The 17,052-nt window shown below is 35.6% G+C and overlaps 1 protein-coding gene across 9 annotated transcripts in view; it reads left to right on the top strand.

Annotated features, from left to right (window-relative positions):
• Nucleotides 1–17,052, top strand: part of ATP11A (ATPase phospholipid transporting 11A) — a 122,405-nt gene that overhangs the window by 74,855 nt on the left and 30,498 nt on the right. For 8 of the 9 annotated variants that reach the window (XR_002044384.3, XM_039549822.1, XM_019282863.3 and 5 more), the window contains exons 6-17: nt 2,133–2,261; nt 2,781–2,884; nt 5,529–5,579; nt 6,994–7,058; nt 7,447–7,528; nt 8,803–8,953; nt 10,151–10,348; nt 12,762–12,935; nt 14,359–14,522; nt 14,808–14,879; nt 16,451–16,524; nt 16,763–16,866. Coding sequence is in view for 8 of the 9 variants with exons in the window: in XM_039549822.1 (XP_039405756.1) it covers nt 2,133–2,261; nt 2,781–2,884; nt 5,529–5,579; nt 6,994–7,058; nt 7,447–7,528; nt 8,803–8,953; nt 10,151–10,348; nt 12,762–12,935; nt 14,359–14,522; nt 14,808–14,879; nt 16,451–16,524; nt 16,763–16,866 (1,368 nt within the window). In the remaining variant the exon portion in view is untranslated. The remainder of the gene's footprint in view (nt 1–2,132; nt 2,262–2,780; nt 2,885–5,528; nt 5,580–6,993; nt 7,059–7,446; nt 7,529–8,802; nt 8,954–10,150; nt 10,349–12,761; nt 12,936–14,358; nt 14,523–14,807; nt 14,880–16,450; nt 16,525–16,762; nt 16,867–17,052) is intronic. The other variant, XM_019282865.3, reaches the window with a different exon arrangement.

Genomic DNA, 17,052 nt, shown 5'->3' with positions numbered 1-17,052 from the left:
ACCTTGTGAAAGCTGCATCATTTCCTTCTTGATATATTTTCAGAAATTAATTTTTGCTGCTCGTTTTTTTTTTTCTTTTATGACCAGATTAACTTTTTAACATTATTTTCTTTAGAACTCAGAAAATTTGATAGATTTTTTTTTTAATTTTCTTATTTCCAATATGTCTTTTTATGCTCTGTGGGTTTTGGGCATAAGTGCATCAACAGTGTTCACAGCCTTTCTGCTGTGACCTTCCATTTGAGTGTGATAGTTTCTGCCTAGGGCTTCCTGGTAATAAAAAAATTTAGGGCATCACATGCTTGAGAATTCCAGGTGTGTACCTAACCAGTTAAATATTCCAAACAAAAATAGTCAAGTACCATGCAACTGGATTTTGAATTTTAGTGGTTAATCTGTTGCCCATATTTTCTTAATTTCTCCCCTATTTGTTGCTTTTCAGAGTGTGTACATTGGGTGACTAAATTATAGGAGAGACAGACCTTGAAAATACTTTCATGGAAAGGGATATCTATGTGTATTTGTAAATGGGTGAAATTCTCAGCTCTATATTACATGAGAAAACAGGCTAGGTTGTATAGAGGTCTGCAGCTAAAGCCTGGGGGCATTCAACTAAAGAAGGAAGAATTGCTGAAAGTTGGAGTTCTTTTTCACACAATCAGAGAATGGTTGAGGTTGGCAGGCATCTCTGGAGGTTTCCTGATCCAACCCCCAGCTCCAGCAGGGCCACCAAGAGCTGTTCGCTCAGGACTCTATCTAGAAAGGTTTTAAGTTTCTCCAGGGAGGGAGACTCCACTACCCCCCTTGGGCAACTGTTGCAGTGCTCAGTCACCCACAGGATGAAAACAAGGTGAACCCTCCCATGTTGCGGGTTGTGCCCACTGCCTCAGGCCCTTTTACTGGGCACCATCAGAAAGAACCTGTCCCTGTCCCCTTTGCATCCTTAGCTGACATAGTGGCAGACGTTGGAACATCTTTTAAATTTTAATAAGGTGCTATGCGCTAGTACTTTTATTTGTTTTAGGATGAGGAAAATGAGAATTTCTTACCTGATTGTTGCAGGTATGCTTAGAGTTTGCATTCTCCTGTGCCATGTGTACAATCTGCAATTTTTCATTGCTATTGGTTAAGGAAAAAAAGCCTCTTTCATATCTACAATTAGACAAATCTCATTTATTATCTTAATTCTAAAAATTTATTTTTAGATGTTACTATTGCTGATTTTTATCAGACTGTTTTGCTTAACTGGAATTAACTGACTCCTGCCAACTGCTAAGGATAGTGGAATTTTGTTTTATAAGCATATAACAAGAACAATGATTAAGCTGATTCTTATTATAATAAATTATGACATAAAAGTATATTCAACAGATGTTGACCTACATGAACAATTGCAAAAATTGCATATTTTTGATGGGATTTTTATTAAAACCCTGATATTCTTAGAATACAGAGTATGGCTTTGCTGCTTGTTTAACCTCCAGAAATGTAGAAAAAGCCATTTTTCTTGAATGATTTGCAAGAATATTTTGAATTTGTAATTGGCTGGCTGTTCTATTGTGGCATTCTAATGTGCTGTAAAATATTGCCTATGTTTTCATGAATAAAAATTAGTTTGCTTACCTTTAAAATAGGGTAAATGGATAAAAATAGGATGGACTTCTAGTCACAATTCTGCTAAATTATGCTAAAAATGTATCCTGTTTTCATCAGCAGACTTGGAATTGTTGGCTTTTTCACCTACTTGTAATATTTGGATCTAGATGCTTATCCTCATGAGCCAGTGAGAGCAGCTCACATCTCCTGGTGGTTTTGAAACAGTTTCGTTTTATTTAGTCTTAAGGATAATATCTTCCATCTCTCAAATAATGTTGCAAAACTTAATAAGACAGTACTTGCCAGTTGGTTATCCTGAGAGGAAAGCCGTAAACAGTAGATCTCTATCATTCTGCAAGGTATAATTCAGTTTTCCAGAGATATTTCTGTAGTTCTTTACTCTTGTGGTAAAATCCTGGTGTAAATAAAAATTGTTGAATTTTCAAAATATTTGTGTTAATCTAGATTTTAGTTTTGAAATCTGAAATTTGGGCTGCTACATACATGCATTTTATTTTCTTGTGTTTTTTCCTTAGGTTGGAGATATTGTAATGGTAAAAGAAGATGAAAAATTCCCATGTGATTTAATATTCCTATCAAGTAGTAGAGGAGATGGAACATGTTTTGTTACAACAACTAGTTTGGATGGTGAATCCAGTCACAAAGTAATTAAATGTTCTATACTTTTTTTTTTTTTTTAAGGCAAAGTTTGCTTTTAATTGTTGATACAGATCACAATATGGCTTCATGCTTAGATGTGTGAGCAGGTACACTAATTTGTGTGATTTATGTTTCTACCATCTGACTTCATTTCTCTAAAAGTAATACTGTTTTATGAAAAATTTTAAGACATTTATTTGTGATTTTGTCTGTGTCCAGTATAGGCATGCAGATTGCAGTGATAATACACTAACCTTTTGTACTTAAATGCTTTCATGGTGACCTGCTTTACGAATACACTGAAAGGTACTTGCACGAAACTGTAGAATCATTTAAAAAAGTGATTGGAAAAGACCATGTAAGAAGATGCCCAGCTAGGAGCATTTTGAGGTGCATCTTATTTGAATTATGAGCTCTTAACATAAAAGTTAGTAAATTTCAGGCTGAACTGAAGTATATGTACAGATTAATGTCTTGTGTATCTGTCCTTTTTTATTTTATTTAAATGTTTTTATTTATTCCAGACTTACTATGCTGTTCAAGACACAAAGGCATTTCGCAATGAGCAAGAAATCGATGCACTACATGCTACCATTGAATGTGAACAACCTCAGCCTGACCTTTATAAGTAAGAAAATGATCCTTACCTGTTCAATTTGAGGTACCCTAGCAATAAATCATAAAAATATCCTAATGAAAAGATACTGGCTGCATCTCTCTGGTTAGAGCAAGCCCCACAGTGAGCTTGAAGTCAAGTAGGTCTTCCATCTATACTCCTTTTCTGCAGGTAGTTCCCTAGATGTGCTCTGGGGTAGTGATCTCCAAAGGGGGATGGCACAAAGCAGTCCACTGAGGAATGTGACAAAAATTTTAGAACTTCAGTTTCCTTATTTTTAATATAAAAATAAGAAAGAAATTAAGCTTTACTAATACTTAGTATACTTCTTGATATTGGCACCCATACTCTCTCTCTGTATGTCACATACAGTTTGTGAGGTTCTCCAGAGGAAGAGGGTGTTCCACAATATGGAGAAGTTGCCTTTGGCACTCACTCCTTTGCTTTCAGCAAAGTATTGCAAAGTGTTGCCATTTATGTGTACCCAGTTAAATGGATTTGCAGATTATATTATCTAGTTTTAACTGAAGAAAGACTCACAAAATACTGAAGTGGCTTAAAAGGATTCTTGCAAAGAAATTGCAGATTGAAGGTAATAGTAACATTCTAGCGCAAATGAACAATAAGTAAATGGCAAGCACTTATGCTCCTGGTAGAGAAATTCATCAGTCATATTACAAAGTAAAGCCACTGTCAGTCTAATCAGATCTGACAGGACGTTAGCCAGAAAAAATTCAAATTGGCAAGACTCTTTTAAATACAGATTTACATCTGCTGTTGTTAACGACAAACCTCACACCACAGGCTTTGAAATACTAACTAATGACAGCATGAAGCCATCACGATTAGCAAAACACTTTAATGCAGAACATGAAGAAAAATGTCTAAAGTTGTATAAAGTCTTACAGTACTCAATATTTTACAAAAGAACTGTACACAATTCCACTAAACCTAATGATAAATCTTGAGAAGCTTCTTTTGAGGTTTCTGTCTTAATAGTAGTACAAGAAGTCCTATGCCATTGAGAACAATTGTTTTTTCTGCCACAGTAAAAAATAGCTGAAATAAGACACAGAAAACAATGTGATGTCAAGCTAAAATGCACTCTTTTGACAGCAAATACTGTTGGAAGATGCAGAAAAAACATTGCTTATTTCTGAGGTTTGAAGGCATCTCTTTTCCCCAATCTTAGTGATTAAGAAGTTGGTTTAGAAATCTGCGTGAGAACAGGTTCTTTAGAATATTGAGTCCATCACTCGTTTGATCCTTTCTTTAAATACTTGGCTCTCAAAGTGAATGGCTGGAAGTTGAAACTCATTACAGATGGTGAAATTCTTTGGGACAGCTGTTGACTCACAAATAGTGAAAATGCTTATTGGTAGTCAGCTTGCATCTCTGCTAATTTTTTACTTGAAACTTTGCCTCTCAACAAAACACAGTGGTGAATCTTTTTTCCAAAGGCACGTGGTTATTTTGTATCATGCTGCATCATAACCAACTGTACATTATTGTCTTCAGATGTGGCCCTACCATGTTGTATATTCTCTAAGCAGACAGGTTTCCACTCCTCAGAGCCTCAGAGGTTCCCATTTGGGGTAACAGGCCCACCAGCTCCCCACAGTTTCCTCTACCATTGAAAACACTAATGTCCACCTTAATCCCCTTTGCATTAGCGTATCCACTTGGACAGAAGTATTGCAGATACAGGGTACTCAGCCCGGCTGAAATGAAGTCAGTTCTCTTCATAGCAGCCAGTGTGGTGTAGTGTTGTTCCTCTGAGACTAAAACAGTGTTATGTTAATTGCACACCACGGTTTTAGCTATTGTTGCCAAATTTTTACACAGTGTCAAACTTCTTGTTCCTCATTTTGCCCCTCCAGCAAATAGGCTGGAGGTGGGCAAGAGGCTGAGGATGGACACAGACAGAATGGCTGACCTCAGTTGACTAGGGGGATGTTCTGTGCCATATAGTGTCATGCTCAGCAATAAAACCAGAGGGCAGTCGTCCAAAGCAGCTGTTGCTTGGAGACTGGCTGGACATCCTCAGGCTCATGGGAGGTGGTGAGTGGTTGCCTTTGTGTCACTTGGTTTTTTCCCTTCATGTATTGAATTGTTAAGATCTTGCTTTTGTTCTTCCAGCGCTCTTCCCTATCCTGCTGGGGAGGGAACGAGCGAGAGGCTGATGGGTGCTTAGCTGCTATCCAGGGTCAAGCCACCACATACAGATAAAATGTACTTACAGATATTCAGAAGGAGAATTACTTACTAGCTCTATGCTTTGGTTTGCTTTGGTTTTAATTCAGTTGTGGGCTTTAGATGTTGTAAAAGATAGTAATTACGCTGACTTATCTTAGGCAGTTTAGGGAATAAGACTTATTTCTTGCTCATGGATCTACTTAGAAGATTTATCCCTAAATTTATAATTTCTTACATCTCTTTATATGCAAAATTTATATCAAGTTACCATTCTTTGTATTTTTGTATTTACATGTTTTAAGTATGTATCTATATGTATCTCTTATGTTCATGTTCATGTTCTGGATAATTGGAGCCTGTTCAGTTGGGAAATGTTCTCTGTGATAAGTACTTCCTAGAAAATATTTCTCAAATAATCTATTAGCAGTACTGTTAAACTACTTGTGTATTTCCCTTTCAGATTTGTTGGTCGAATAAATGTTTACCATGATAGGAATGAGCCTATTGCAAGGTGGGGAAATCTGGAGTTTCTACACATTTAAACAGTTCACAGTTGAATAAGCATCAATAATGAGAATTACCTTTGGTTCACCAACATTGTGCTGCTTTATCTTAGTGCAAGAATATTTTTCTCGTAGAAGACTCCAGACTGTTATTTCATAAATAATAAATATTTCATCTTCTAATCATATTTCTCTTCTTTAGTATATTAATGTCTTTATTCAACTTCCATTGATGTTGATAGGATTTTGACAGCACTTGTACAATACTGCCCCATTAGTGTGAGATCTTGGTAGTGCACTAAACAATATGAATAGTATCACTTGTGTATTTCATTTTTCTTCTTAGATTCTGAAGGGCTTGAACATGTCAAATGATCGTCTTTAATTTTACTAAATGTGTTTGTACTTCTGTCTAATATGTCCGTAGTGCTGTGTGTTCAAGGAAGGCAACATCCAACTTGCTGTACTCGAAATTGTTCTGATCCTTGTCACAAAGAGGGAAAGCAGTAGGAGGGAAGCTGCTTGCTGGGGTGATAGCCCAGATCCCAGCATGTGGGGAGTTAGTGCTGGCTAAGTGCGTTCCTAACCTCCTCAGCGTGTCTGTACACTGTTATTTTCTGTCACAATCTGCTATGGAAACTGTCGATTGATCTGGGTCATTCATGTTCCACTAGTTTCTTGGAACAAGTTTCAGGTTTTACATCAGAATTGTGGCCCTGTTTGTTTGGAGTTTCTTGATTTTTTGGGAGTTTCATACCACAGGTGCACTTTGAATGACGTTTGAAAACACTGAATATACTTTTTGTTTTGTTTTGTTCTGTTTTATTGCTGTATAGATAGAATCTGACAATTCTGCATGCTGTCTGTCTTGTAAAGTAGTCCTTGGTTTTGAACTCATATGATGATTAATGTACATACCATGTTCCAAAATATTATTTAAACTTCACTGAGGTCCTTACATTAATTCCATACTCTTCAATAAATTATTTTACCTATATTTGTTGGCATTTTTTGAAATGTTTACAGCAAGTATCAAAAATATCTTGTATGCCATTTATACTTAAAATGGAAGAGTGTATTGTCCTTAAGTAGTTCTAACATAGAGGATACTGTAGTTCATATAAGCCTAAAAAATACTAGAATTAGTGCTTTTAAAAACAAGTACTGTGCAATTAAGGTGTTGAGTCTTTATTTGGGTACCTACATTTGTGGCATTGAGGTGCATTGGTTTAAGACTTGAATTATGAAATTTTGAGTTTAATTTTAGACATCTATTTATCTATTTTTAATTTTCCCTTTAAAATTTTAAATATTCCTTGTAAGTTTGTTAAAATAAAAGTAATTTCCTGTTTTATGTGACTTCCACTAAGGTCTGATGTTTTCCTCTAAATGTTAACATTTTGTAATACTTACATTTTGCAGGCCATTAGGATCTGAAAATCTGCTTCTTAGAGGAGCCACTTTAAAAAACACAGAAAAAATCTTTGGTAAATATTTCTATTGACTATTTTAATGGACCCTGAAATAATAAGCAAACACCAAACAAGGTTACAAGCCTACAGTTACTACTGGGCTTATGATTTCTATTGAGTCACTTGTTTTACAACTTTTTGATAATATTTAATGTTGTTACATAGAAACACTTCAGCAATTGGAAACTGTGACTGGAATGGGATGTAAATGCTGCTTAAAATTTCTCTCTTAGTACCAAGATAATAGAGCCATTTCTAATTTTGGGCTATCATCCAAATCTGTGGGGTTTTTCTTCAGACTAAAGAATTAAAGAAATGACAGAGTATAATGATGTAGTGAATTGTGCTCTTTTGCAGTTACTGCACTGTGCAATCTTTAGTAAAACAAGTTGTCTAATTTCAGGTGTTGCTATCTACACTGGCATGGAAACTAAGATGGCATTAAATTACCAGTCAAAATCACAGAAGCGATCTGCTGTAGAGAAGTAAAATTTCTAGTATTTATTTTGGGGTTTGAAAGCTGCATGCTTGAATGGTGCAAATCAGATACTTTTTTTCTCTAGAAGTGTATGTTTCATTGATTTAAATGAAAAAAAGGTAGAGAGACTTAAAATCTGGTTATTTTTAAATAGTTTTTTACTTACAATACAAGACATGTATGTAACACCATATAAATGAGGTTCTCAAAACTGAATTATTGTTGTTAGATGTTTAAAAAATAAAGCCATTTTGAATTAATGCTTAGCTTTTTAATGTATGATGTTTGGTTGTTCCATAAGACTTTTCTTTCGCTGATTAGAGTACATCTACTGACATTTTTCCAAGGTTATGTTTTTTATTATCCTAGCATTCAATGCTTTTCATTGCAATTAAGTCTTGGAATTCAGTAAAAGTAACTTTTTTAATGCACTTCACTTTGGATGAAGTAACAGTGGCTACAGTAACAGTGCTTGACTGTGGCATGTTTTCCATGGTTTAGCTAAAATTAAGAAGTTCCATACAGACATATATGGTGGGAAAGTAAGACAGTGCTATCCTTAAGGAGTGGGCTGACATTGGTTGCTTATTATTTTCAAAATAGAGACTATTTTCTATTCCTGCTCTGCTATCTGAAATCATCAGCTCTGAGTAAGGTGTCCAACCTTGTGAAAAACAAGATGTCATTGATTGAGACAAGATGGACTGACCAGCTGACAGCCCTTCTCTTACACAGTGACTGAGCAGTGATGATGTGTCTGCTTCTACTGTTATTGATGTATAACCCATGGCTTTTAGTTCATGCCCATCATTAATGAAGATACAATCTTAAATGCAAAATGTTCTTGCTCTTTTTTTAGATCTGCCTAGAGTTAGGACATTACAGCTACATAGCAAAATGTTCTTTTTTGGTTTTATATTTCTATAAAAATACTTATGTGAGTGATCTTGTATTGATTCAGAGAAATGGCATGAAAAGGTCTGCAGATACAAGCCCAGTTATTCTGTTATTATTCTATCTAAGCTATTGCTTTCACTAATACACTAGTTTTGGTAATGTGTCACACACATTTTGGAAACAATTATAGCAGTTAACGTTTTAAATAGAAAATGGTCCTCAATAATGTTTTTCCTCATTGGAAAAGCATTTTGGAAGAGTTATTTAACATCTTAGCATTGTTAGACTTGCAGCAAATGTTAGGCTGATATTTAACATTTTCTAATAAACCTGTGTCTTATATGCTAATGGGAATCTTAAGTTGCCTTTTTATTTTTTTTTTAGATCAATGAATGTATTTCTTGTCGTATACCTCTGTATTCTCGTCAGTAAAGCACTAATAAATACTGTTCTGAAGTATGCCTGGCAGAGTGAACCATTTCGTGATGAGCCATGGTATAATCAGAAAACAGAGCCTGAAAGGAAAAGAAATTTGGTATGGAAATAAATTTTAATAACAAGAAAGTTTGCCCAAACCCTTAATTTATAGACATTCTACTGAAAAGTATATACAGCCTGCTTACTTACAGTCATGCTTTTTTTGCTAACAGTGGTGATAGTGTACTTGTAAAAAGGTTGTATGTTAAATTTTTGCTCTTAAGTTGTATGTGTGAATTTAACTGATGAGAAAATGTTTGGTTTAGTATAAAAAGCTTCATGAAAATATTTTGGAATTGCCAGTTATTTATATAAATTACTAAAGAATTGACCTCTTGCAGAGAAATACAGGGCTGGAAGGAATCCCACAGCTATTGGCAGTCCTGTAAGAGACATGTTCAGAAGAATCTGCTATAAGACTCTCCATAAAAATGCCCCTCAAAAGCTTCATTTCATATTGCTCTGTCTTGAGCATTCGAGGCATCAGACAGCATCAGTCACTAGTGCCAGATGTTCTTACAGGAACAATGATATTGTCCAGAATGGATACCCTGATGATCCAAAGTAGTGAACTGAACCCTCACCTACAGAAAGCCCAATATTATTTCATTAAATCCTCCCAATCAGACTAGGGGAAAATTTGCTTCCTTACTGTGAATGCGTGAGGAGCACATGCTAGCCAGGCATTCCAGAGTTCTCACTACCACCAGTAGCACTGTCTCAACCTGCTCAGCAGGTTGACTGTAGCTCCACCAAGTCTCCACCACTGGAAAATTAAGCCAGATTATGTGTATACGTTCTGCTTGTGTTGAGAGAGAGGGAAAGGAAAGCCTTTATTTATTTATGAGATACTGCCTGCAAGTTATGTAATTTGGTAATCCTTGAAGGAGTTGCTGTGCATCTATGCTATTTTTCTGGTTATTTTCGAATGTACCTGTTTCCCTTGTTCCCCAAAACATCTTCACCATGCACGTTAGTTGCTCTAGAATTTCACAATAATGCTATGTAACAGTATTCTACACCTGTATATCTGTAAAGAAAAATGCAAATTTAAAAGAAAAAGCTCTATTTCCTGCCAGTTGTGATGTTATAAATCATGAAGGTCTACATCCTGTGCAGAACTGTGAGCTGTGAAAGGCGTTGCTTACTGTTTGAAAGTTACTAAAAAAAAAACCAATTTGTAAATACATGTAGTAATCTTGCAGTCTTTAATAGCACATGAAAAACCAATATTTTCATCTTGTTTCTTTGGCAGTTTCTTCAAGCTTTTACAGACTTCCTTGCATTCATGGTTCTTTTCAACTACATTATTCCTGTATCCATGTATGTCACTGTGGAAATGCAGAAATTTCTCGGTTCTTATTTCATTACATGGGATGAAGAAATGTTTGATGAGGATACAGGTGAAGGACCACTGGTGAATACTTCTGACCTCAATGAAGAGTTGGGACAGGTAAATTTCATTGAATGATAATTTTTTTTTCAACTGTTTCTACTGTAGGTTTTTATTTTAAAATTGTCACTTCAAGGTTTTTTGGCTTTGTTTTATTTTGGGGGTTTTTTTTGCAGCTACATGTGCATTTTCTTTAGTGCTGATTAATTTTAAAAATAAAATTTGGATATTTTTATTTTCAGAGTCAAAAATTCTGATTTCTTATCCAGTCAGTGGAATTCAATTAGTATTACTATATTGTTAAGGAATAAACACTTTCTCTTCATTGATTATAGAGGGAAATTATATAGGCATCTAGCTTCCTTAGATTAAAAGTTAGATGGAAAAAAAACCCCTTTTTGTCTGACTAGACTGACATTGTGTCTCCAGACACAAGTTTCATCAGTTAAAATGATCAATTGTCATTCTCATTTCTGAAAAGAAATTCTGTTCTGTATTAAGAAAATCATCACATTGAGACAGATACAGATGAATTTTGTTTGAGAAAAAAGATCTCAGTTAAAAATGTTTTCATAGGTTTTTCAAATAAATAAATAAGATGCTGTATTTTTCTAGTCAAACTGGTAATAAAGCTTTTAAGGATACATACCTATTTGTATTAAGGGTGGTACCAGGTATTTCATTATTATGGCAGACAGTTGACATTGTCTCCCATAAGATCCTCAAAGAGGATCTGATGAATTATGGCCTGGATGAGCAGACAGTGAGGTGGATTGAAAAAGGGGTGAGCAGCCACGCTCAGAGGGTGGTGGTCAGCAGTGCAAAGTGGGAGGCCACTATCTAGCAGTGTCCCCTGGGGGTCAGTACTGACTCCCATCCTGATCATTAATTATTTGGATGACTGGGGGCCATCCAGCTGGAAAGCAGCTTTGCAGAAAAGGACTTGGGAGTCCTGATGGAAGTCAAGTTCAACAAGAGCCAGCAGTGTGTCCTTATGGCAAAGAGGGCTAATGGTATCATGGGCTGCATTAGCCAAAGTGTTGCCAACAGGTCAAGGGAGGTGATCCTACCCCTCTCCAGGCCTCACCTGGAGTGCTGTGGCCAATTCTGGGCTCCCAGCTACAGAGGCATGGGCATACTGGAGGGAGCCTAGTGAAGGGCCACAAAGGCAAGGGGCAGGACTTTGCATGGCTCATGCAAAGACAGGTGGAGAGAGCTGGGACTGTCCAGCCTGGAGGAAAGAAGGTTTGGGGAAAATCTTACCAATCTGTACAAATACCTGAATGGGAGGGTACTAAGAGGCTAGAGCCAGGATTTTCTCAGTGGTGCCCAGTGAAACAGGAGGGTCTGTCTGAAAATGAGGAAACACTATGACAAAGCAACACACTGAATGACTAAAAGATCTTTGGTTGATAGCGTTTTGTAGCTTGTATTATGAAACTGAGTGTAGGGGTTGAGATGAAAAAAATCCGTATAAATCCTATCCATTCTGTAAAAGATTGAATTACGGGTGTTTTGTCCACAGATAAAAAAACACAGGAAAATTTGGCATTTGCCTTTTCAGATTAGTGAATTTTGCAAAGGTTAATCTCAGTGGAAAGTTTGCATAATTAGTGACTTGGTTTTGAATGTTTTTGAAGACTGAGAGCAAAAATTTGTTTGGTTTTTAGTTTGTTCAGTGCACTGCATAAATGGTGAAATTGGTTAAACAATCTAATGAATTCTAAATAATAGCATTATTTTCAAAGTTTAGTTCCTTACCTTACTTCATTCTCTTATTTTATCAAATATTACATGCAGTATGTATACAATACCTACATCCAGGATCCAATATTGAGCCAATCTAGTTCTTCTAGTTTATTGTTCAGATTTTGGTTTTATTTTTAATGTTGTTAGACTTAAGCACTGGGGCTCATTGTAAAAGATAAAGTTAATGAAAAATTTAATATTGAGACAAAATGAGTGTTTCCAGCGCAATTACAGTGCCCATGTGTATAACTGTATGTGTCCACAATCCTCATTAAAACTAACCTAATTGTAGTGGGGAATTCAGATACTGCCCTAAAGACTGTTCTGACAGTGACTGATCCAAATCCAGGCAGTGCATTAAATAATAATCCCTGGGAAATGAAATTTGTATGCATTTTGTTTCTAAAAATATATTTCTTGCAGGAAGAAAGACATTAAAAACTAAAAAGGACCTAGAGAGAAGAGTGGAAGTAGTTTAAACACATTATTTATATGTGTTTTGAGGCAAAAGATAGCATTGCTTGATACTCTCGTAGGATAAAATCTTTCAGGGCCTATATTTCTACAAAGATAACTGCCCAAAGAAATGGTTATCTTCCTTTTCTGAAAGAGCTTAAGGATCTTGAAAGGAAGGTGTAACCCTGTAAGAAACTCAGTTTTGTTCAGAGGTGGTGGAAAATCTCTGTTCACATTCCTGCTGTTTTTAATTTGTGCTCATTTGCAGATTGAGTATGTCTTCACAGATAAAACAGGAACATTAACTGAGAACAACATGGAATTCGTAGAATGTTGCATCGAAGGGCATGTTTATGTACCACATGTTATCTGCAATGGACAAATCCTCCATGACTGTACAGGCATTGATATGATTGATTCATCTCCAGGAGGTAGTGGAAAGGTATGATAACTCTTTCTATGTTCGTGGTTTTTTACAGTGAAAAATGAAAATTGAACTGTACTAATGAACGTAATATTAGGAATTCAACATTCTTGAATTTTACTAATCAAAGTAGATAACTGCATAGACATTTTCATTTCCTAGTTAAGAGTAAGATTTAAAGTCTTAATGGGAAGTTTCTCATTTAAATGCAATTGTAAAACTGAATTAAAACCCAAATACAGAACTTCCTGTGGTTAATAGCTACAGACGTAGATAACTGGTTTCCATTTAACCTTAGCTACAACAGGGAAAAGCAAGACAGGAAAATCCTCAAAGGGGAAAATGGGGGCTTAGTGCAAGCACTTATTTAGTCATCACTGAGTGAAAATGGGGCCAGAGAATGGTTTATGATCAAATTAAATTACTTTAAAATGTGACTTAATTTGAAGTGTGCTACCTACAGCATGCATGTATTGTGGCTATTTGCTGTGTAAAGCAAAGTTAGTTGAAAGGTCAGGAGTCTTCACATGTCAACAGGTGAACACGGTGTACATGGCCAGGATAATCACAGCCAAAGTACAATGTATTTTTAATTAAATCAGTGCAGTATCATATCATTCACAGTTACTTCATGTCATACCCTTCACTATGACAAAATAAGCTCTCTTAAAATATGTTTGTGTAATTCAGCAGCCATATGTCTCTCACCCATGGCCCTCAGAATGTGGTCCCGAGGTATGCTGTGTTTTTATCTTGGAATCACAATGGCACAGTCAGTATTTAACAGCACAGAAGAATAGATTTCAGACACAAATGTAGAGATATAACGCAGCCAGGTATCCATGAAATAGAAATCTCTTTCTGGTGCCAGGAGCTGTCATTACCAAACAATCTGATATTTTATAGGAACTGGTTTGCTTGAGCTGCCAAAGTATATGCATTTCAGTAATTTTTATAGTTCTGAGGGGTGTTCAAGCTGTTCAAGAGATGGAAATCTGTAAGCCCTGCTAAGACCTGTGTTCCAGATACTACATCCTTCTGTGTGTACTCAGGACTTCTAAATTATACCTTGACTAGTATTTAATTAATACAAGTTGTTAAAGATTAAGCAAAAGTAAAGAAAAAACACCTTTCAGTCACGTCTAGGCACTCAGAGGAGGTAGAAGATGCACACTGGGTTTTTGGGGTTTTTTTGCATCATTAGCTTGACTTGTATGGCAATCCCAGCAACCTGACTTGTACGGCAATCTTAGGGGTACAAGCAGCTGTGACACAATCGTGTTGTTACCACAGGGAAAGACCTGGCTGCCCCTAAAAGAGCCTGCCTCTGTCCGATTAATAATCAGTAGTAATCAGTAGTAATCAGTCACATTGATCACCTTCCAAAAGAAGAGATTTCAAGTGATAACATGTAATGACAACCGTTCCTTTTATTTTTCAGGAGAGAGAGGAACTATTTTTCCGAGCTCTTTGTCTTTGCCACACTGTGCAGGTAAAGGATGATGACAGCGTAGATGGTTTGAAGAAAAACCGGTTCTCAAGAAGATCTTGTATATATATATCATCATCACCTGATGAAGTTGCATTAGTTGAAGGAATACAGAGGTATGTGTGTACTTAGGTATTATACTTTTCTAAACTGCAGATCTATTCACTGAAGCTCAAAATCATTTTCAAAACAAAAATTTTAATAATACACACCAAGTAATCTACAGCTGATTGATTCCTTAACATGACTTCAAGATTATTCATAGTCTAAAATCAAATAAAAACACTCTGGGATCCTGGTGTTGGTTTGTTGTGGGCTCAGTCTTAAATCCTTATGACATGCTTAAACCAGATAATTATATATTTGTTGTATTCATTCTGTTCATCTGTTTCATTTTACAGACTTGGTTACACCTATCTAAGGCTGAAGGACAATTTTATGGAGATCTTAAATCGGGAAAATAACATAGAAAAGTGAGTGGTTAAAAATACAACAAAATAGACTGATGATGAGTTTTTGTTGATGTGTTTAATAAACTATTGTTTCCTTATACATGAATTTTTAAGTCAGGAAAGTCAGGAACCTTGTGTTTTAGTAGAAAAATAAATTAAATAAAGAAAATTTAGCAATTTTAATTACTTTCACTTTTTTTGACATTATATGCAGTATAAAATATTGGTACAACAATTAAGGTGTGGTGTGGGATTCATGACCTAATCTAGTAGTTTCTCATGGTTTTATATATGGTAAATAATACATTCTTGATAGAAAATGCTCTGTACCCAATTTGTTGTTCACAAATAATCCATGGAATTTACAGGAGGGTAATACCTGTAGAATAAATTTTGTGGACCATAATGTGACTCAAATTTTCAATAACATTGAACTAGTGCAGCTGTTCCGTGGGATGTACATACCCTTGAAAATTTACCTTACACTTCTCTAGATGTCTGCTGGTTAAGTCTGTTGTATATCTGGGTCTTCCTGCTTGGGTACTCTGCTAACTACACAGGGACACTTGGATACAAATATTAGGAACCCTGCTGTTACTTTATCCCCTTTTAGGATAATATGAGTGTTTTTCCCAAAGGTTACTTCAGACTTTTTTGGTTCAGCTCCTAGGAACTGGAGTCAGTATAATTTGGTGACTCAGAAGAAAACACTATAATTGAGAATTTTCTCCCAAATGCATCACGGTTTGTAGACATAGGCCTGATGTAGCTATGCACAGGTTTGAGTTCTAGGATGTTAAAAGGACTTAGGATTGAAGGACTTAGGACTTAGGACTAATTAAACAAGCAGATCTGGACAGAGATGAATCCTGAAAAAGTTGGGAATAATGATTGGATTGCTTATGTTTGTGCTGGTAAAAGAGAGGCTCTCTTAGATTAAAGGAAATAGGTAAGAGAATAAATGATAGAAGTATACAAGCTGATGAAACCAAAACAGTGCAAGAGGAGCTTGTGTTCAGTTTTCCTCTTAGAAAGGAAAGGAACATGTGATAAAATCAAATCATAGAAATAATAGCAAATATAAACCAGTAAAAAATAATTTTTTTTCATTTGAATAAATTATCATTCAACATTTGAGCAAGATTCATGGAATTAGGTCAGCACTTTTGGGAGATTAGGAATAGTAAAAATGAGAAAAATATAGAATAAAGACTTTGTGTAAGCATGCATTTCAAGTTCTAAGGCTATGTCTAAGTATTATACATAGAAACTTACTTTATATGCAGTACAGTGCTATGCTGCAAAGTTTCTAGTCTTCTGCTTAAATGAATTAGATTGACTATACATTCAAAGATACTTGAGGACATCATGAGTTCTGTTTCAAGTAATGAGGAGGTAAGGGCTTTCCTTATTTCTTATTTGCAACCTGCTGTTTCATTCTGTACTAGTTCCATATTCCATAGTACTCAACATAATCTTCCATGTTAGAAGTCATGTTTAATTTATATGCTTGAAGTCATTTATATGCTTGAAGTCAGTTTAGGGATTAGGAAAAGTAGAGTTGTGTAAAAATAGTTCTGTTTCTTTTTCAGGTTTGAATTACTGGAGGTTTTGAGTTTTGATTCTGTGAGACGGCGAATGAGTGTAATTGTTAAATCTTCAACAGGTAGGGCTGTCACATTCTGTTCGATTTTTTTGTTTCACTTGAATTTGTTTCAGATTTATCAGTTAAGCATTAATCATAGTCTGTGTGCCTTTCTTTATAAAATAAGGGACCGGGTACTAGCGTGAGTACAAATGTTACAAAAAAGTTGGAAGAAAACATTTTGAAGACTTACTAATTTGGATGTTTTTTGAAGAAAGTATATTTGGTCATTTTGAATTCCATATGCTGTCTCTTTTAGGTGATATATTTCTGTTTTGTAAGGGAGCAGATTCCTCCATATTTCCTAGGGTTAAAGAAGGTAAAATTGACCAAGTACGATCCCGAGTAGAACGCAATGCAGTGGTAAGATTCCATTTTATTGATCTGTTCACATGATATCAGTGTCAAAAAGAAGTTAAGTGCTCTGACCTCCTCCTTTATCTGCTAACAGATTTGTCTTTACAGGCTCCAAGGTTATTCCGTGCCAAGGTTCACTCAGGCTTTGTGGGTAGCAGTCTGTGTAACTTGCTTATTTGTATCTGTCATCCA

The sequence above is a fragment of the Corvus cornix genome, chromosome 1, assembly GCF_000738735.6.
Source record: "Corvus cornix cornix isolate S_Up_H32 chromosome 1, ASM73873v5, whole genome shotgun sequence".
Lineage (NCBI taxonomy): Eukaryota > Metazoa > Chordata > Aves > Passeriformes > Corvidae > Corvus > Corvus cornix.
This window is presented reverse-complemented; position numbering and strand designations above follow the sequence as displayed.